This window comes from Megalops cyprinoides, chromosome 18 (assembly GCF_013368585.1).
Source record: "Megalops cyprinoides isolate fMegCyp1 chromosome 18, fMegCyp1.pri, whole genome shotgun sequence".
Taxonomy (NCBI): domain Eukaryota; kingdom Metazoa; phylum Chordata; class Actinopteri; order Elopiformes; family Megalopidae; genus Megalops; species Megalops cyprinoides.
Window position 1 is genome coordinate 16,300,364 of NC_050600.1, and position 22,186 is coordinate 16,322,549.

Here is a 22,186-nt window from a genome sequence, read left to right on the forward strand (position 1 = left end):
GCTTCGCGTTCTCATGGTCTGATCCCCAGAGGAGCAACTGGGCTCAAACCTGCTCTTCCCTCGCCTCGTCCAGCTAGATCAGGCAAGGTTACGATGCCGTATTTGTCTTTTGCATATTGACTGGGTAATTTATTTGCCTGACAAACACCTTTATCTGGGGCAAATGGTACATTTAAAATGCCGTCCATTTTCCACAGCCTGATATTTTTAAGGGGCTCTTTAGGGGGAAAGTACCTTGGTCAACAGCCAACAGCAGTAGCCCTCCTGGGAATGAAACCCACAAGCTCCCACTTACAGGCCCGGTTCGCTAACCACTGAGCCACAAGGCCATGTGATGCCAGCCACAGTTGATTTTCCCCCTTTGACCTCAATATCCTGAAAATTCCAGACAAGCCACCAGGGGTACATCATACAGAGATTCCCCCACTCCCTCCTCAGTTCAATGTTTGGTGGAAGATGAGGAAACAATTTTTTTTCTAATTAAAACACAATCTCACCAAAATGATGGAAAGGAAATATGCTGGTGATCAAGGTCAATGTTTAATTGTACATGAGTAAAAATTTCCATTATTAATTGACATCAAATTATTTTTTTTAGCTGTCTTTTTTATTTAACACATAAAAGCATCACAACAACAATATACAAATTCTTAATAATCTTTAAAACCAAAACACATTTATACATGCAACAATAGGGTTTAAGACAATGAGTAACTTATTGAATAATTGATTTGGAATGTGTACTTTAGTTTCACTTTTAAGACATTTCTTCATATCATGTAAATCTGTGCAGTGAAAAGACACAATCCATTCTACTGCACTGTTAGAGAATGCTAAATTTGAATACTTCCATGTAAAATAAAATAAAGAAATACTTTTAGTGGTATCTCTACCTACATTTCAACAGCTTAATTGAAACAACAACAAAAAAAAAAGCTTAAAGGGCCAACTGGCTATTTCACGTTCGTCATGTAATCATTATACTAATTAAACCACCTAAAGCATAATTACAACAATTTCCTCTCAAGTCTCTCCTTTCGCAAACGCCTGATGAATTGAAAGAATTCTTAGCATCTCCACCAGATGTAGACAATACAATAAAATATATCTTAGACCGTAAGTCTTGTGCTCAGAGGAGGGATAATTATGTTTCCTCTGCAAAATTGCAACGTGCTACGCAAGACAATGTGCCCTGTTCTGCAGCATGCTGGGAAACAAGAAAAATAAACAAACTGGATCACTGTAGTTGTCCTCTCACACTGTTTCAATTATGAAGCAGCTCATTAATTAAAGAGGACTCGCTCTCGTAGTACTCTCAAATCAGTGGCAACGCGCAAAAGGGGGAAACCATGAAATACTCATTTCTAAATTGACGTATAAATCAATAAGTTAATGGGCAAAGGGTACAGTAGTCACCTCAAAGATTATTGCTCCAGACCGATGGTGTTTAATGATATAATTGGTTGCTAATCCGTGTGGCCTTTTTTTTTTTTTTAATTAGGTTTCTTTGTCTTGATTGTCTTTTTGTGTCCTTTATATAAGAATGACTGTTCTCTGTACAGTCACAACACTAAAACACGTTTATTGACACCAAAATATACATTATGATACTGTCAAAAGGTACATTATTACACAGGAAAAGAAATTACAGTTAAACCAACACCATGTTTTTCCTTTACATTTTTTTTCTTCTCAAAAGCTGGATTTAGGGACTTCAAGGCCCTCAAGTGCTTCCTATGTGGTGCTGCGGCAGTTAGCAGTTCTAGAAGAACCACCGGAATGCTTCACCACCATTGGCCGGAGTCCTCTAGAGAAAAACACACAAAACAAGAGTTGGAGAAAAGAAAAAGGTTAGCAAAGGCAAGAGGTTACAGTCCACAATCAGCCAATATTTAAACTTTGACACATTTTGTGAATGTTCATTTTGCTATTATTTTGTTTTGTTTTCTATGTTTCCCAGATATCAGCCAGACTTTTCAAAAAAAAAAAGGACCACAATAACTACAGACAGTTACAACTTCAATAGATGGCATAATATTGCAACCAAAATGAAGCATTAAATTACACTAGCACCTGCAGCCTCTACAGAGGGGAATATCACCATCATTAGAAGATAAGCCAGGTCTGAAGTCTGAAGGCACCTCTTTTTAAAACTCATCACTCAGAACTTTAATGACAAATTATCACATTTCCTTTTTTTCTATTTCAACAGTACATTGATTTCAACTCAAAAGAACCTCCTTCTCTGAACAAAACCATGCATGTCCTATTCGACACTGTACTCATAGTTAAACAATAACAATTCCAGTAGACTTTTCCCATTAGACATCTGGCACAAGCATGCACACTGGGCCAAAAGGAGCAGATAACATCTAGACCTGGGACTGGAGCAGTTTTCTTCAGTATACAACTTTCACCCAAACCGTTTTAATGAATTCCCATAATTCCATAGTACTTTTCCTTTGGCAGCAGAGGTGTATTCGTGAGGGCACAAGGTGTGGTTGGCTGCGTGCATCGTGTGACCAGCACCACACAGTGACTCACCGCCCTGTTAACACCAGCGCCATGTGGTCTCACACATGACAGAGGCAGAAGCCAGCAGTCTTTCAGTGCTCCGAGCGCTTTGAGATGGGTTTTTTGTTATGCTGCCCACACACACACACACACACACACACACACACACACACACACACACAGACACACACACACACACACACAGACACACTCGCTATGCACTTCCTGGTGCGCAGTGAAGCACACTTTAATATTACAAACTTCTGTTGACCACAGTTATGAACAAGCCAGTCCATATGAGTTGTAGTATGTAAGAATAATACAAGAAAAAGCAGATCCCTGAACAAGCAATTACAGTTATTACATTCTGTATTTTTAAAAGCTTTCTGTAAAACTAGATTGTGTTTAATACAACTCTAACACAATAATACAGCAAAGCCAAGATCACATATTCTGAAATATTCTTTCAAGTGGTTACTCACAGAAAAAATTAAAAAGCACACAAAAAGCAAAAACCAGACAAACATGTGAATAAATTCAGAACTAGTTAATAAACAGAACTAGTTGTGCTACTGTAGTAATCTGTAGAATTAGTAGTGATAGAGCTGTGTTTAATGAATATTATGAAGTGACATTGCTTTTTGGCTATATTTTCCCCCCTTTATTCACTACATAACACCTCACCTTCTTTGTTCCGCTAGTGTGTGACTCTGACACCTGTCAGTCTCCATCATCTTCAATGAGCAGGCGCTGTAAGAACTGGGTCTACAAGAGGCCTTTATTTGGTTTGAGGACATTTCTAACACATGAACTACAGCAAAAACACGACGGAATGACTTAGAGACCAAAGGAGAAGCGTATTATAAGATTGTAGGCACAATGGATTTGGATATCGGACTTCAGACGCATACTGGGGTGAAAAAGTTCTGTCTCAAGCTCATCTGCAGTGCGAGCACATTTCCATGTTCAGCAGCAATTAAGAGCTGACTGTGAGAGACGAGGGCTGCAGAGCGTATTTCCCTCAAATTAAATCAAATTGAGCCTTACCCTATAAGAAGCAACTGTGGCACATTGCCATCTTTGGTAGAAGTCATAAGCCAGCTACTCTAGGAGCAATTGATAATCCCAACAGAAGAACTGGATGAGAGAAGGGTAGACCACATACATCTAGGTATTTGGTCCTAATCAGTGTGAGCAGACGTGTGGCTCACTGCGGTAAGTAATGACCCTGACGTGCACTCTGAGCGTTTCGCTGTTGTTCAGTGCTGGAGTATTGATCCGGACGCTCCGGAGAGCTGCTTGGCTTCACACCTGCCCCAGCTCACAGCGGCACACTGCAGGGACCTGGCACCCCGAGCGCGCGGTAAACACAGCGTGTCAGCTCCTGCACAGCCGCCCGTGTGCACCGTCGGGAACTGCTCCACCGCCAGGCAGACGCCCTGCCAGAGGGCCACGCTGATATTTCAGCTGAGACCGACGCCAGGCGCGGCGCCAAGCCTGGCTAAACTGGCACTCCGAAGCTGAGTGTTCGTTCACCTCAGACCGGAGGACTCGCGCACTATGCAAAACAGCCAAGCTGTAACCGGGCGCCTGCGTTTTAGCAAGCCTTCCTGCTCACAAACTTCAGCGAGCCGGCGATGAGCCCTCTGGCGCTGTGAGATCCGGGGGAGGTCGTCTCGGCCGGGTTGGCTGAGTGCACTCCTCCTCCCTCAGCCGCGGTTACTGGCAGGCCCCCCGCGCGCCCCGCGCACGTCGCAGAGGGGAAGTGTGCCTCACTGAGCTGCTGACTCATAATCACAGGCTAATCCACCAGTTGTCAGGGACACAGTCGCAGGCTGGGCCCCCCCCCCCCCCCGAAGCCTCCCCTCTCTCCGCTCCTTCAGCCCTGCGGTTGCGTTGTGCCTCCGCATGCCCCCGGGGGTACGCCGCCGATAAACCGCCGCAGCGCGAAGAGGATGGTAATGAGCAGCGCTGCAGTGCCGAAAATTCAATCAATGCAGGGATATCAATGCGACCGCGCAAGATGTGCTTCCCCGACCGACGCTGCAGACGGCACATGTGGCTCAAGAGCACCGCAAACAAATATAAAAAAATCCTTCCCCTGCTCGTTTTCTCCTCAAAATCCCACCTGCATTTAAATTGCTCTAACCACAGATGCAAAGAAATGATCCTTTTGCATCCAAGGTGATTACAAATTCATTGATCTACAAATAAGAAACGCTTGGGGTTCAGGTTAGCATCTTAGCATAATTTTGCAGTATTTTCCTGCTATCATAAAAGTTCCAATGCTCCTGTAATCCTGCCAGACAATTCACGGGTAAAAAAAATTAATGTTTTTTTGTTTGAGAAATAATGTCTCATGGACGTTAAAGAATCAGATTTTAAAAAGCTTTGGGGGAAAAAAAAGCTGGCCTTAAAAATAGCATGCTGAGGTGTAGGCACGAGAAAGAGAGATGTGTGTGCGTGTGGGGGGGTCTCATTGTCACTGGGCAGACCTTCCGCTCCTCGCTGGGGGAGGATGAATGACAGCCTGGGGACCATGGTGATGGGCTCCAGAATGCTCATTATAACGCATGGCCCATACGTTACCCTGACATACCCATTATTTATTAACGTATGGACTGGGAAGCAGGCCACCATTCCACAACTGCAATTCTTTGGAGGCGACGCTGACAGCTTTCAAAATAAATAAATAATTTCAGCCCTGACACCAGACTCCCGGTATGCTCGCGCACTGGCTCTGTGCCGTAATTACAAAGCCGTTTCGCACACCATCCTGCCAGTAACAAAGCAAAAACCGCTCAAGAACACAATAAGGTCATCCCACGCCCACAGCCTGACCACCCTCCCCTTACCTGTACCTTTACGTTTAACATTTAAACACAATCCAATGAGTTCTAAAAGATGAGGCCATACAATTTTGGTAGAGGGTTTTATGTTAGAATACAGTCCTTAATGAAACCAAATAACAGACAAAGAACAGGGAGCAATAAAAGGGAAATAACAAAGCCTAAACCTGCAACCACTGCAGCAGGCCAGGTTAGAGCTACTTTCAGGCCTCTGGGAGAAAGTTCCACAGGAGCAACCATCCTTAACTGATGTGCTGTGTACAGCTTGCCACTTATCCTGGCAATATATTGGGGGTGCTGCAGAGCTCAAACCTGCAAGGTGTAACAATCAATCACCTGTACTCAGAGGGGAGAGATCTTATCTGGCTGCTTGTACAAAATATTCCTGCCACCAAAACTGGACACTCAGTACTGAGGAGCCCACTTACAGATGAAGTCATGGGCAGTGCCCTCATCTGTTAATCCAAGCTTGATTGCTTTAGTCAGGCTTAGGGGGATGAAAAGAAAGTCACAGAAAACTAAATAGCACGCGAGGTGACAGTCACAAATACAGCCATTTGAATCATTAATTTGCTTCGAAGCAGCATGTCTTTCAGGAAACTAGTAACGGTACAGAGAGTGATTAAATCACTTTCTACCCACACTGTATAATCGTCTCATGGATTTCCGGTTCGTGTGTGTCTGTCTGCAGATGCCTGACTCTGCAGCCACCAGACAAATTTATATTGCAGATAAAAGTGTCACCCACACCTGCAGTAAATTGTAAGCCACAGGGTGTAAATATGTAGGGATTTTTTTTGGAATTCTTTACTTCATCCACTAATAGCTGTTTTCTATTATAGCACTGTGCCAGTTCCAGCAATATAAATTTCTACATATAATCTGATTTACATGACATCAAAACAAGATTGGACGGACAGGGACTTTAGAAGTTCGCCAGTGTTGGAAACAGTGTTTGTGGTGGTGTCCATCAATGCCAGAAGAAATTGTGGTATATAACAAGGTATGTGAAGCACAAACTATGCGAAGAATGTGGAGGAGTAGCTGGAGGTGGGCAGGTATTCAAACATAAAAAAACATGCAACTGTGCATCCTCATTGCCTTCTAAAAAGAGAGAGCAAGTTCAGAAAAGTATATCCTGGTCTGTAATTTTATTCTCTATCCAGTGTAAACTAATCTTGCCCTTGGTGTGGTTCAGTGGGGCCAACACAAAAATGCTGGCCTCTTCTCAGGTGGCCCAGAGAAACACACAGTCAACATATGCCTAGGCCGAGACCAAAGAGATTCCCAGAATGCCATAGTACATGCATTACTTTACTGGTAGCCCTTTTTTAAGCACATATACAACTAACACAGTAAACCACCACATTTTGAGCATGAGTGGAAGGTGGGTACTATTTCTCTTCACTGAAAACAGGTTTTTCTATAGCCTGTACTATCTTTTGAAGACACACATTCAATTTCATGATAAGGATAGGGTATTAAATTATTACCATGGTTACAAGTTATGGTGGCATTTTTGAATACAGACACATTTGAAATCCTTGATTATTGATGTTTTTGACAGAATAAATCACATATCATTGCGGTTGAATAAAATGCTGTAGTTCGACACTAATTAGATTTTGTATGAATGGGCAAGCTCAAAGGGCTTTGAGCTTGCGTGGTGGTGATCAAGTCATTTAAAAAGCATGAGAGAATGTTTAATTTTTAATGATTACTGGAGTCATGTACTGTTGTATAGCTAGGCTGTAAATGTTAGCTTGTAATGCTACTACCAATGCAAGGGCCTGCTGAGAATAAAAAAAAATATTCCATTCATGAGAACTAGTATGGTAAACAACTTACTGTACATTTAAATCAACAAGCAAATGATAGTCAATGTTGACCTGGTCTTTGACTCCACCCCCAGGGGACAGGCACAGAGTTGCTGCCAATTGACTCTCTGGTGAGGTCAAAACACAGGTAATGGAAGGGACTATAAACACAGCAAGCAATGTACATTTAACAACAAGCAGGGTTAGTTTCAACAGTCTGCTATATGTAACCACTGGAAGATCACAATACATGGTTAATATACAGTAAATGAAAGCAGATACTGCATGGTAGCATTGCACCATGTCTGTGCTTATAATGAAGCTGAGGTTTCATGCCATCTACCATGGTGTCTCCTCAAGGATTTTGGCATTCATCAGGTTGAGCCCCAGGCTATTCTGTATTTCTTTTCTGAAGCTGAATGTAAATAAAACTGACAATGACAGTGAAGCCAGTGATTACTGTATTCTTGTGAACCTTATATTTTGTGTTGAGATATGGTGGATACACATGCTATATTCTCGAAAGACAGAACATGAAATGGAGATATAAACAGTAGGCTACTACCAGGCCATAGCTGGCAAAATCCACATTAAACTTCATTCTGTTTCAGACCGTTTATATGTAACATATTTGAAAAGGGCTTTTTATACCTGAGAAGGACTACCAAAATATGGCACACACTGATACAGCTTTTCTACAGCGTGAAAATTAAGATGCATTGAATTCAGGGTGGTGTAAAGAATGAGTGGGGTGTGGCATTGAAAACTGGAATATGAGTACAGTCAGGGCCTTCATCATTAAGGAAAGCCACCAGAATTAACTACAAAATCAGCCTAATTCCTTTATCCTGGATATATCACAATAGCCACATTAAACCTGCCATACCTGGTCTCAGAATTGTAACCACAGCACTGCGACACTGACTGATGCTCAAAGGATTGAAAGAAGCTTTAACTTCATGACTGTTTATCAACCAAGTCATACCAGGTGTGCAGTAGTTAAACTGAATGCCCCAGTTAGTAGAGGATGATGACACGCACAGACATCTAAGGTTATATTCTCCATCCGATATACACTATATGGACAAAAGTATTTGGACTCCTGACCGTTACATTGTAATGACATTGTATTTAAATACATATACTTTAATATGGAGTTGGTCCCCCTTTTGCAGCTATAACAGCTTCCACTCTTCTTGGAAGAGTTGGGGCCAGTCAAGTTCTTCCACACCGAACTCATCAAACCATGTCTTTATTGTCCTTGCTTTGTGCACTGGGGCACAGTCTTGTTGGAATAGAAAAGGGCCTTCCCCAAACTGTTGCCACAAAGTTGGAAGCATAGCATTGTCCAAAATGTCTTGGTATGCTGAAGCATTAAGATTGCCCTTCACTGGAGGTAAGGGGCCTAGCCCAAACCCTAAAAAAAAGACGTGGCCAAATACTTTTGTCCATACAGTGTATTATATCCTCCTTGCTGCATTCAGTAGATGATGGTCATAGAATTGGAAGCACATGACCTCTGGGTGTCCCCTCATTCACTGATTCAACCTCAGCATCTGTTTTACCACTGTACCATCCACCAAATGTCACACCCGCCACACCAAAGACTTATGTCATCAGCACTTCTGGGAACTGAGAGAGTGATGGGAATGTAATTAGTTCCTTAAACACACAACCTGAATCACACTGAAGTTTTCATTTACAGTTCTACTGTAGCCAACACTGTTGAAACTAAACCGCATTTAAAGTTATTTCCAAAAGCCTCAGACACAAAAGTATCAGTTCAGTAATTCTGTGTCACTCAGTCATTCAAAATAATTTCGACACAACGATTTATATCTTCACCAGTGATGAATATGATCACTCATATGCTTGAATATCCACGGTGGAGACTCATGACCCAGAATGAATTCAATTTCAAGTCAGTTAGATTATTCCAGTCATGGCACAAAAATATCACAATGCATCACCTCCAATCCCAGCCTCTTAAGTGAAACAAAAGGATTCAACAAAGATGCACAGGTGCTTATAAAGTGAGTGATAGAAGCATTTATTGTACCTTAGAAATATAGATATTATTTGTGGGCATTCAGAAATGTATGAATTTTGCTGACTTGTTGAAAAAAAGAATTATTCTGTTGTGGAGGCACAGCCCTGCATAAGAGGTGTGGTTTAGGGGTGGGGGGATTAGTCTGGGAAGCGCTGAGGGAGAAAGGAATCTATCCCTTCTGAAACATCTTAAAGCAGATTACTTTTTCAGAGTGCACCAAGCGCAGCTACAATAAACACACACACACACACACACACACACACACACACACACACACACACACACACACACACACACACATACACACACACACACTCTCTCCTCACATGATATTTGACCTTCAGCAAGGAAGTTTGAAAAGAGAATTTCAAGAAAAATGCCACTTACTCTATTGAAATCTGGCATTGCAGGTCTTGGGATTCTAAATCTTTACACAAATAATATATTGAAGTATATTAATAAAAGTTAAGTTTAAGTTAAAAAATACTTCACATCTGCCAAAAGACAATACAATAAATGCTAACACCTTCACCGTTCACCTTGAAGACAAGGCTGGAAAAACGGTTCAGATCTTTCCGGATGCATGTCTAAAATTAAATAAACCTTGCCAGTCTGACGAAAATTAGGGGACACAGATCTGATATAAACAGAGGTCTTGTTTCAAATTCTGTATGGCAATCTGCTGACACAGAACCTAGAAATAATTGTGTAAGGTCACCTGTGAGGAAAGGCCAAATGGATCAATGCAATGCCATGCCATGGTTTGTCTCAGATGGAGCTTTAAAAAAAGTACTAATTATAATGCTTTAGTTTAAGATGTCTACACTTGTTAGGTTGATTCTCCCACAGATTGACGGCATAACATGGCTTGCCTCGCCATCAATGTGCCAACATGTTCTATTTTTGACTGACGACGCACAAAACTACGCACCAAACCACCTTTCACATCATTGGTCGCATCGCACTTTCTCTCTCTCCCTGTCTCCTGCAGTAGCAGAAAGGCATGCGTGGGTCAACAGACCAGTCACTATGGAGAAATGGGCAAATTAATTGTTACAAGTGCAGAAGTGCCCTTTTATGCATAACTGTTGCCAAAATAATGTAAAGAACACTGTCGAAAGCCTGCATTTAAATACGTTGTGAAAATTTTGGACACAGACTTAACCCTTAGTACTCCTTTCCCCTTCAACCCTGGCTCTTGGGTTTTCTGAAAGTTACTACAACTAACCTATGCCTCTAAATACCAAATGCTGTCAACTGATGAATCCACAGGTATAGCCACTGAGTCCTGTTCATCATCTAATATCTGGGGTTGCGAGTCTTAGAGAAGTTAGAATGATGCATTAGAAAAGTATATTTTTCTGATGGATGGACGGCCCAGTGTAGTGTGCAGGGTGGGTATAGGGTATAATGTCACTAGCTAATTGTTTGTATAGATAGCTAGCTGTGAAGACCAAATAGCTCACAAAAGAGTACAATGCCCATTGATAACCTGTCTCAGATAGTCACTAAGGTTTATACAGGATAGCTTTTGCAACACACCTGGTGAATCAACATAAAGCAATTTTTCAAAATTAGTTTTTATACCTTTGAAGGACTACAAAAAATATGGGTCATATGAATGGAGCTTTTCCAAACCATACATATTAAGATCATGTTATAAATGCAGCACGGTAGAGTGAATTCAACATGAGTGAGGTGTGGGAGTGAAGAGTGGTGTATGAGTAGGGTCAGAGCCTTCACCTTGAAGGAAAATGCTAGAATTAACTATCAACTGAACATAACTCAAATTCATCTGTGGAATTAACTCAACTCCTTTATTCTGGTCCCTGACAAAACATCTGTTCAGTCATTTTGCAATACCTGCTATGCATTTTTCCTATTCGTTTTTCCTGTTAGGTCATGTTTGCCTTCCAGTGGAAAATTACCATGAAATAGAACCATGGAACATACTCTGGAATGGGGGCAAATAACGCCTACAACAAACTGTGCAATATATTTTGAGAGCTGCTGAAGTGAAATCAACAGATGCAAAAAAATAAATACGTAGAGGAGCAATAAAGGGCTTCACTGTGGTAAAATGGTGAACTGTTCCTTTTTCACATGTATGGGTTATATCAGTCCCCTGTGACATTATCTGTAAGCAGTTCCAGGTTTCTATCCCCTACTGTCTTGTCTCAGGCTGTTGCATTTTATTTCACCACGACTGGTTGTTCCACTATGATAGGCCCACTGCTGGCTTACTTGGATGTTTGGTTGAATCACGTAGTGTTTCCACAGCTGCAAAGCAACCACTAAAAAAGCTTGACCACCGGGGTGAGGATACTTAAAAGAAAAAGCCATATTTGGAATTTTAGATACTGTACAGTGTGTGGTCATTGTAACTATAAAATGTGAAATTATGGCTGGTGAGGAGACTATGGGACATACAGTGAATGTATCTGGGACTCATTTAGTGCCTCAGCCAAATCTGAAAAGATGCATCACTGTATACCAGGAGGAGCCACGTGGGAGTACTGGAGCGAAGGGTAAATGAGGCAACATATTGCAAGTTCTCTGAAATGTTAAAACAAAATGCAAAGTAACATCAGGACTCTTGGTTCTGAGCATATTTCTTGGCATATGGGCAGGAGCCCTCCAATACTTGAGCCCTGCTCCCAGGCTCTGAATTAAGCATACTCTCCACTGATTTTGAATGTGATTAAAATATACCCCATAAACCTGTTTTTATGTTAAAATTATGTATTTTCTTGATACGTACAGTGAGAGCATATCTCATAATGTTTTAAATGGGGCTAAATAGAAGTGAACTTACATTTTAATTTTAAAACACCTTTATAGCACAAATGTCAGCTTTCAGTCAAACTGAGACACTCCATTTGCACAGGTGCTACATTTGTGCAGAGGTACCCTTCAAAGAATAGTTTTTATTACATTACATTAGGTGCTCCCAAACTTTCGTATGACTTTGGACCTTGGACCCAAGTATCAAAGCTAATGCATTAAGAAATAATATTCATTACTTAGCACACCTGAAAACAGTGTGTGTGTGTGTGTGTGTTTGTATGTATTACATACAATAATAGCAGGAATTCAGTATTTGCCTGAATATTAACCACTGCAAGACGGGAGGCATATGCTGATGTTAATTATTAGATACTGATGGCAATCAGTACTTGGATACATCCTCCTGTATAACTGGCTCTGCCGAGATTGGAATTAATGAAATAAACAGGTTTCAAGCTGGATATTGATCATGCCAGTAATAATCCTGGAAAAAAACTGTATTACAGACTGAATCATCTCAAACCACTTTCAGACATGGACTGTGCAGTGCATGTATGTACTCTATATATAGCTGCAGAGGATGTGTTTATGTTACATGACTAGCTTTAGCTTGCTAGATAATTTAATCATGCGTTTAAGCCATACAATGTTTTTGTTTGCCCTTGTGAAAAATGAACAATTACTTTTCAATTTCAAACCTTTGCAGGAAATATGTTTATTTCAAACTGTAGGTGAGCTGCATGCTATCTGTTAAATGCATAAGTTAAAATCATAACAAGACTTGCACTTGCTCAGTGCTGATGTTTTTTTTTTTCTCAGTTTCCTCCGTGAAGAGGATATACCTTTCAACTCCTCAGCCAGAGCCACCATCAATAATTGATACTCATCTATTTAGAAATGTAAAGTGCAACACACTAACACCGTCTGCACCAGCACTCTCACACCATCCTTCCTCCACTGGGCACCTCTCTGCTTCCTTCTGCTTCCCTTCTACAACGCAGTCTGCAACTGTGTATTCCCTTGCGCTGCTAAACCATAGAATGTGAACTCAAAAAAGGGCACAGAGGGCTACAGCCCACACCAGGCAAGGGCACGGTCCACACGCTTCTGGTTACGCCCTCTTAATTGGTGGCAGCAGCAAAAACGGTGAATTCTTTAACAGTTCCTGTGTCCTTCTGACCGACTGAGGCCAAAGGAATAAGACGTTGTAAATTGGAACTGACAGAAAATCCACAGTGCACGACACAAGCAGGACCTGCTCTTCTGAGTAGCCTTGAGTTCCTCGCCGGGAGGTGTGTATAATTAAGCGGTCTGTGTGCAGCTCGGATGGCAAAAACCTATTGTCTTGACAGGAGCTTAAGTTTGCCCTTAAGGCTGAGACAAATTGTGTGGGGAGGCTTTTTACAAACCCAGTCAAATTAATCAGCTGTTTTAAAAGCTTGTAAAAATCCAGCAACTTAGAAATCTGGGGGGCTACTGTAAAGGCTATCAGTCGCTCTGGTTTTTCACCCCTGCCCCATCCCCCCCAACCGCCTGCCCCACAGAGACTGGCTGGGGCACTTTCTGTTATCTGCAAAGGTTAGGGGAGGGGGGAATGAGGCCACCAAATCATCCTTATCTATTCTGAGCACACTTTATCTCACTGGTGACATGCAATCTAGCTTGTGTTATTTGGCCCTCTATCCCTCATTATGGAACGGCTGCTACCACTTCTTCAAGGTCCTCTCTTCTTCCGTTTTGTATGATACAGTTTTCCAGTGGCCTACCGTTCACACAATTATTTCACCCTTTCATTATTACACAAAAGAACACATTTTGCACACCTTTCTCCATATAGTGGCATTTTCTCTGAGGTGACAGTGGACTGACAGGCTGCGACATCTGTTAATTGAGATTCTATGGATGTTGCAGTTCAATGGAAAGCATTTGCTTTTTCTTCCACAATGTTATAACAGCCAACAATGTCAGTACCACCTTGGTCAGATCATGTCAATAGGGCATCTGTACTTCGAGCAGGCAGGAAATGCAGTGCTTATTTTGCTATAATAGAGAGAAAAACCATACTGCTACTTCACATATATATAATATTTTTTTAAACAAATACAATGCCATCTTCATATATTCTTTGTCTTTAGTGTGCATTACTCTGGATTATTTTTTACTATACAAGTGTCTGTGTACGTAAGCAAATCTAGCTGTCATGTTCATATGGGTAACATGAACCTGACATGCTACAGTCTCAACACCCATGGAGGTATAATGCAAAGGCTTCTCTCAATCTTATAGACAATTGCACTACATTATGGTTCCCCCCATGTGTGAGCTGTTTAAGCTGAAGAAGGAAGTATGAGTTTGAGTAATGAGTGATTTTGTGTCTACATACACCCAATGCATTAAACTGACCAGATGTTTTCCACCTTTCCTCTTCAGAGAAACCAAGTATGCACTTATAGACATGAGAACTGTATACATGATGTTGGAATTTAAGATTCTGAGCAAGAATAGAGAAGTTGTAATAATTTTTATTCTAAGAAGTCAGTTGTAATAATTTGTTTGGTTGACATATGCAGCTGAGATGTTTAACTAGCTACAACTATCACAAGCAAGACAGCACACTATTGCTAAGAAAATCTTGACCTTATGTAAATCCTACTCCTTTCAACATGGGTTGTTAAAATATTTCACTATCATAGTTATCCAACATATTAATGTAACATATGCAAAATACATGGCAATCCAGTTTAGTCTAAAATAAATCCATCACATTTTCATTTATTCCCTTCCAAGAATGAAGGTGTGAAAGAATGATAATGTGTTAAGGTGCAAGGCACTACCATTTAATAGAATGCACCATTGTTACAACACATTATATCACTTCCCAAGTTTAACATACTACATACAATGCTAAATATAATACTAAAATAACAAATGATAAATGATGTTGCAGGCATTTTGGAGTTTCTCTGCAATTAATTTCAGGTCAACCAGAGAAAGGTTGCCATCTCTGAAAATGGTATGGCAAACGCTACACCTCTACCACATCACATCTACTTCATGGGGTCTGTAAGAGAGGGGCATGCAGAACAGTGATACTGGGTAGCCCTCTGAGGTACCATATAAGCGAGCTAAATTAAAGGGGGTATTAGACTAAATTGACTCTCCCATTTCAGAGGTGTGAGTAAAATTGTGATTTGCATTTTTTCCGCTTCTACTTAAGATATAATTAGTTCAGGGTTATTCCCCAGTGGAAACGCTGACAGCCAAACATGAATGGCTGCCAGTGGGTTATCACATCTTCCAAGGCAGGAGGAATGCATGGGCATACAAAGATTGTTGAGCTTGTGTTTGTGTGCGCACATGTGTACGTGGTGTGCAAATCCCTCGGGAAAAGTGTGCATACACTTCCCTTACACTATAGGTACTATATCTGGTCTTTTTAGACCTTCTTAAAAACTTTTTCATTATATGAATCAGATTTTTCAGTGTGCATTTGTATCGGCTATCCTTTTTCCCGAACAGACTATTGCCTCCAAAGCAACAATATATTAATATATTTTCATGTCTGGAATGGTGGTCTTAGATGTGGTCTCAGTATCTGGTGTAATATTATATAAATAACTTACCTTTATGTATAAAACTCCTCGATGGTTATACAAATTTAGCCTTAGAATTATATAATAAACCTAACTCTATTCATTGATGCAGGACTAATCCCAAAACTTTATACAGCTGGAACATTTCTATAATTGCTGTGTATTCAATGTGTATTTACTGTCTGCTTAAAGTGGACTGGCCTCATAAGAGATAAGCGAGAAACATCAAATTTGCTGTCTAATGACCCAGCTGGGGGATAATTCATTTAGAAAAAAAATCTTTTCACCATTACTTTCCAAATGACAGAAATGTTTTCATGCAAGATACAACCTTTTCCATGTGTATCTGAAACTTAAATTTGATTAATAACTGTCTGATGGAAGTAGATATGAAAATACATAACATTACACGGTTATATATTATCTAACTCCTGTGTATTTCCACCTGAGTCACATTATCGACACAATATTTGGGACTGGTGGAAACCTGTACTATTGAGCCAGTACTAGCACACATTTATGTAAAGTTTACACAAAAGAGAGTTACCCTACTTGCAGGGCTTGTATTCACTTTTCAAAGCATTGGACTCTTCTGTACATCCTTGTATTTCCCTGTGGAAATTCCTTCTGTAGTGATTCACCAAAAGTCTTAAGACACCATAACCTTTGACCCCTTTCTGAAATTAAAGTAAAATGCACATTCTATGACAAAATAACAAAAATGACATTTGATGGGGCTAAACAAAATTAAGCTGTATGAGTAGCCAAAGGCTCACAGAATTTAAAAAATGCAGGACAACACATTACTGCTGGTCCTTGGTCCCAAAGCTATTTTTACACTTGTTGGGCCAAACTAATCCCACCTCCCTACCTCAAAAACATGTGAATGGTAATCTAAATGTTCTCTCTCTTCCTATTGGATGTCTGTGCTAGTTGAATGGAACTCAATTACATGCATAAAAATACACAAGACATCTAGTACATAACAGCATCTCTGGCTGCAGGCTATTAATTGACTATTTTAGAACACAGGATATGATGCAAAATGCCAATGTTTACACTACATATTTCATATGAAGTGATAAATTAGATAATATGTGAAATTACATGAATTGAAGTTAGTAAGCTAGGTCCTCTAACCTCAAACAAACCCTACTCACCCTCTGCTAAGTAGCTAGCTACCGACATCATTTTCATTTCATTCTATTCAAGTTTATGTATAGCCACTCAAAAATAAAATGTACACATCAATTTAAGGTCAATGAATCTAGCTAACAATCTACTGTAGCTATATTCTTCACAAATGCTGCGTAAATTTCTCTAGCTAAACGGACTAACAAGGTTGCATGGTTTTCATACACACTAGGAGGCCCACGTAGCCATGTTTTCATACTGCCAAGTTAGAATTTTATCAAAAATGCAGCTCAGATCCCACTAGGTCATCATTAAGTTATCTTCACAAAATAATGAAATAGAAAGCTTGCTAACTGCATAAACTGAGTCTATAAGCACAAACATATATTTTATTATAAGCATAATGGCGATCTTTGGAAACTACCCACCAGGTGAATGCTACCCAGGTGACTGTGGGAGGCCTTCCCTTGGCAAAACATTAAACAGAAAGTCCTTTCTCTAGATACTTCAGATTGTACAAGACAAGGAGGGTAGAATGTATTAGGATATCTGACACCAAAAACTATTTTAAATCAACCACAAAGGTGAAGACTTCAGTAGAATTTGTACAATTACAGGAAACAGAGCTAACCCCAGGACAGGCCCAATGGATCTCTGCGTGGCGAGAATAAATCACGCAGCAAACACACCTCAATCAAACTAATTATCAACAGTCATTTTACACTGTACTGTAATGACACTATGCTATATTCAGGTGCACAGAAATTCACTTTGGGCAAGTACATTTCTGACCCACTTTCCTGACTGGAAAAGTGAGGAATAATAAATAAATAAATAAAATTTAATGTTGAACTGAATTAAACTATGTTACATTCAACATTAAATTGTCTACCCGTTTACCTTTGTAGTCTAATAAAGAGGAGCTCAACACCTCTTTGACTGTCCACAACCTTACTTGTGCTCTTCTCTGAGGCTTCTGTGTATATAAATTACTGCAAAAATAATGTGTGGGGAAAAATGTTAGGGACAACACACATCAGTCAGTATGTGACCTGGTTTTTCATCCACAATGTTTTATATACATTTTTAGCACAACACATGGTTTTAGAGTTAAATTTGATATCAGGCATTCTACTGCCTTTGACCATGCAAAAATGGCAGCCAAATACTTTATGACAGAAATGTTGACATACCCACAGAACATTTAGAACAGGGACTGGCATCACTTATAATGTTCATCTCTTTGTACTGAAGAGAACACAGACTCAGAACTACAAAATAAGACATGGAAAACCACTCAGAACACACTACATTGCTCTGATTTATCAACAATATAAGGCAATGTATGTTTAATTAGTTTTAGATACATATTGGTTTGAAATGATATATCCTATCTTGTACTTTTGGAGTGCTGTTGGTCTAATTAAAGAGAATGTGATCCCTCTGTAGTTTCAGTAAGGCCTGTGCAGAATACACGTATGATGCGTCTTCATAACTCACCATTAGTATTCCACCAAAGGTGCACAATATTAATAAATATCATTTGGCACACAGTCAAATGTATTCAGGAGAGGTTTGAATGTAACATGGCCAGACCAGGCACAACTCAATTAAAAGCATATGAAAATCATCTGTGAGAGGGCAGTTAAATAAATGATTTAACAAATACAATTAATCCACCTATATTGGCATGCATTTTATTTACAATGCAATTTTATTGTATTTTTTTACAAGACATGTTGCACCATTATTAATAGTAACCTATTGTTTGGAGACTCCTATTCTGACCTATATTAACTGCAACACTTGGTTTTTGAAGTAAGTGCAAAAGGTACCATCTTAGGGTTGATGTGCAGTCTATGATGCAGTGTGATTGGAGATGGAACTTAAAACTCAGGCTCATCACTATGCAGTCCATCTTAAATCATCACCACGAAAACCGTTTTTTTTTCACTCATAACTTTGGAGTGTTCTGAAGATGCGTCTGGGATCACTGCATCACTCTATGCCTTGTGGTGAGGACTTATATGGGATATTGATTAGCCCATCCAAGGTGAGTTTACATAATTGGTTAAAATGATCACGTGTAGAGAGGGATAGCTCACTGCTAAAAAACCACTTCCCAGCTCAGCTTGGAGCCAAGCCAAGCCTGGGGTTGTTCGGATGTATTCCAGCCCCAGCCTGACTGGCAGCAATTAGGGGTGTCTGAGCCAAGCTCAGCTTGTGTTCCGCGCAAACACCCCTAATTACTGCCAATTAGGCTAGGTGGGTAGGCAGATTTGAGAAGCCCAGGATGTTCAGGCATGGGTGGGCATGGAGAAAAAAAAAAGCTGAAGAGCTTAAACGTGACTAAATGAAAAGGTTAATGCTTTGGAGTGCAGCAACAATAACAAAGAGAGAGAGAACCCGTCTCACCTCGAGTGACGAACCAGGCTTTTTCTTCAACTCTTCACATTTCCTAAATTTGCAGATCTGGTGGCCAGTTTTGCGGTTCCGACAACTGCTGCACACTCCACAGTTGATTAGCCTCCTACATGGTGCACAGACCCCACACCTTTTCCTCTTCTTCTTCGCAGGGTTTCCGCTGGACGCCGAGGAATTATTCTGTGGGCAGTCTGCCAGATTGGCAATTTGAAACGCACTGTCTGTAACGGCTGCCGAGGCTGCGGGGGAGTGAAGGGCTGTCATGACGATGACCCCGGGAGGTAATGAGATGCCCCCTAAAGCCGGAATAGCGGAAAAAGTTCCAACGCGTTCTGGGAGATTCATTATCTCTGCTTCAGCTGCGCCGCATTTCAGCTTGTCCATGCATTCTCCTGCTAAAGGTCTGCAGTGTTCAGGGGATAAGGTAGTGAGGAAATTATTATTTGCCATTTGCAACGTCTCTGGCGGCACGCCAGGCTTCCCCGGCCTCTGGGACTCATTTCTATGCATGCTGGTCCTATTAGGGTTTATTGCCGCTGATTTCCTTCCCCAGAGCATAGCATTATCACAGTTCCAAGGGGACACGCCGATTCTGGCGCTGGGAAAAATCGGCGTTGTTATGCGAGCAATCTTGGCAGTCTGTGGAAATGCCCCGTTCGTTTTGTAAAAGTTCGCAAAAGACCTGTACCTCTCCATTTCCGCATTATAATCCAAAACCTGGTTTAATCCACTTGAATCCACCTGAAGGTTATCCTTTTGCAAGAGAGACACGTCAGCACCCTGTCCATTCTCAACACAAAGAGCATTGTTTATATTTGACATGGCCGGAACTGTTCTGAGGTTTCACAAGAAAGTCTGGGGTCGTGTTCGCCTTTGTTGAGCTGAAGCCAGTTACAAACAAGACTTTATCCTCCAGGTCATCGTCTCTCATGCTAGAACAAGAAACAACCAGCATTTGTATAAAATACCATCCTGATTCCATTACATTTCCACAACCAAGTTATTTTGAAAAAATAAAAGCAAAGTAGTCCTTTTCGATATGTCTGCTGGCATTTCATTTATTATTTTCTGACAGGACTTCTAATGAAAGAGATTTCAGATTCAAAGAGCTGATCACTGTCTGGTGACAAATATATGATAGTTGGGACACACTAGAATGTCTTTATAATAAGAAACAAACATCAGCATGCATGAGGAGACAGTTTCATGACGGAAATGCAACATACTATTTCTGTTACGAATTCAGCACTTTGAAGGGAAGTTTGGCCTCTAGTCAATATAAGTTTTAACAAATGTAATATCACAAATACAAATAGTAGGTCAACCCCTCGAAGTGCATGTTATTTTGAATTGAATCAAACACTTGTCAATAGCTTGTGGAAATTCAGTAACATCATGATGTATAATATTCTATTTCAAGACAAAAACAAACCAAGCATTTCAATCCTTAAGTGATACCACATACACAATATTACTGTTAAGCACACAAGGCCTTTATGAAGAAAAATAAAACAGAAATGTCACTGTCCATTGTACTGTAGTTGAAGACTGAAGACCCATGTGCCAAAATGTGTCAGAATTAAAATGCTCTTCTGTAAAAACTTATAATGGCACCCAGTATCCTTTTAATTCCCAGGCCTATTACATTTACTCAATGACAGCAAGATAGCCATAGGTAGTGACTTTAAACCCAATGAAATCAAAGACCCTGCAAGTGTATTGTCAGCTGCCTTAGGGGACTGTATTTCCTCTCTCAAGTCCATCTGGATTCTGTTCCCATTGATAAAAGCCTATTAGACACATCCATTACCTTCACTTGGATTTTCTTTTTAATTGCCAAACCCCATGCATTTCAGGAACACTAAAGCACTCAGAAAAATTCAGGAGTAAAACAGCAACAAGCTGGAAAATCAATTACAAATATGCACACTTCAGCCTGTGGCCTCAACAGTGTTTGCAAATATCCATATTATAAAAGCATTATAAAAATAAAAACTATTTATATGTCCTGAGTAGTCATGTATTGATCTGCTTCCAAAATTAATTGAACTAAGTGCTATAAAAATCAAGTTAAAAACAAGATATAATTATTACATACTTTTCTCACTTGTAATGCATTAACAATTAGCAGGGCCCTCTTTATTTAGTCCATCTGAAGCACATTCAGTTTTATTTTTGTATGACAAAACTAGACAAAAAAACGAGAAACCTTATGCATGTGTATAATTTAACAAAGGAAAATGTATAACGTCTTCAATTAAACATCACGAAGCCCATAATACAATATTTATGCACAAACCATATTAAGTGTTATTATTACTTAATTAATCCGTCTCCTTTAGTTTTAAAAAAAACGAACAGTCAAAGGTAATTAATTCACAACGATTGATTTTCAATTTCGAAACAAAGTTTAGTGAAACAGAAACATCCGCTGATTGGTAAGCGGGGGAAAGTACTGGATATTCATTGACGAGCCCTAGCGCCGCTGCACCATGGTGCCATTAATTACTCCCTGTCTGGTCTGTCGGAGACACTCGGATCAAAGGTCATGCTTGGAGAATCGGAGGAGGGTACCGGACGGTGCAATTAAAACACATTAATCCGCCTTCGCATGAATCACTTGGCACCAGCACTAACCAACGTAACACCGCGTTGTGAGAAAGCATGCAAATATAATATGTGGGGGAGGAAAATGGAAGAGCATCACCTACCAGTTTCCTGACGAAAAAGAGATTCCAGACGCTACCAGTCTGCGAATATAGAGCAGCACATCACTGCACGACGGAGAGGGGGAAAAGAACGCAAGATCTCGGAAGGAACAACGTAAGCGCTCAAAACAAAAGGCTCATTTTATTGACGCCTGTACACACAGTGAAGTAAGAAAGAAGTACAGAAATTAAAGAGGGTAAACGACAAGGATAAGCCGTGTACCTCGGAGCCGAGTATGTTACGCAAGGTTAGGTGTTTCCTCTAGGTCCAGGGTGTATTGTGTAGCAGCCGAGTGTTAGCTCGGTCCGC

The 22,186-nt window shown here is 40.4% G+C and overlaps 1 protein-coding gene across 2 annotated transcripts; it reads right to left on the reverse strand.

The window, feature by feature from the left end:
• Positions 1-1,733: 1,733 nt before the first annotated feature.
• Positions 1,734-22,186, reverse strand: LOC118793671 (CXXC-type zinc finger protein 4-like). 2 transcript variants are annotated; one of them, XM_036551900.1, is made up of 3 exons: positions 21,880-22,186; positions 19,160-20,100; positions 1,734-1,807 (listed from the first exon to the last, which is right to left on the reverse strand). In XM_036551900.1, the coding sequence occupies exons 2-3, from the start codon at positions 19,988-19,990 to the stop codon at positions 1,763-1,765; spliced, it is 876 nt and encodes a 291-aa protein (XP_036407793.1). In that variant the 5' UTR covers positions 19,991-20,100; positions 21,880-22,186; the 3' UTR covers positions 1,734-1,762. The 2 variants fall into 2 exon arrangements, with proteins under 2 accessions (XP_036407793.1, XP_036407794.1); XM_036551901.1 differs by having other exon boundaries at positions 22,100-22,114.

Excerpts from the sequence above, each read along its gene's own strand:
- LOC118793671 (XM_036551900.1), bottom strand. The coding sequence starts at position 19,990 with ATGTCAAATATAAACAATGCTCTTTGTGTTGAGAATGGACAGGGTGCT. Across the intron at positions 1,808-19,159 it reads AGCCTGGTTCGTCACTCGAG|AGGACTCCGGCCAATGGTGG; the intron begins GTGAGACGGGTT and ends GTTTTTCTCTAG.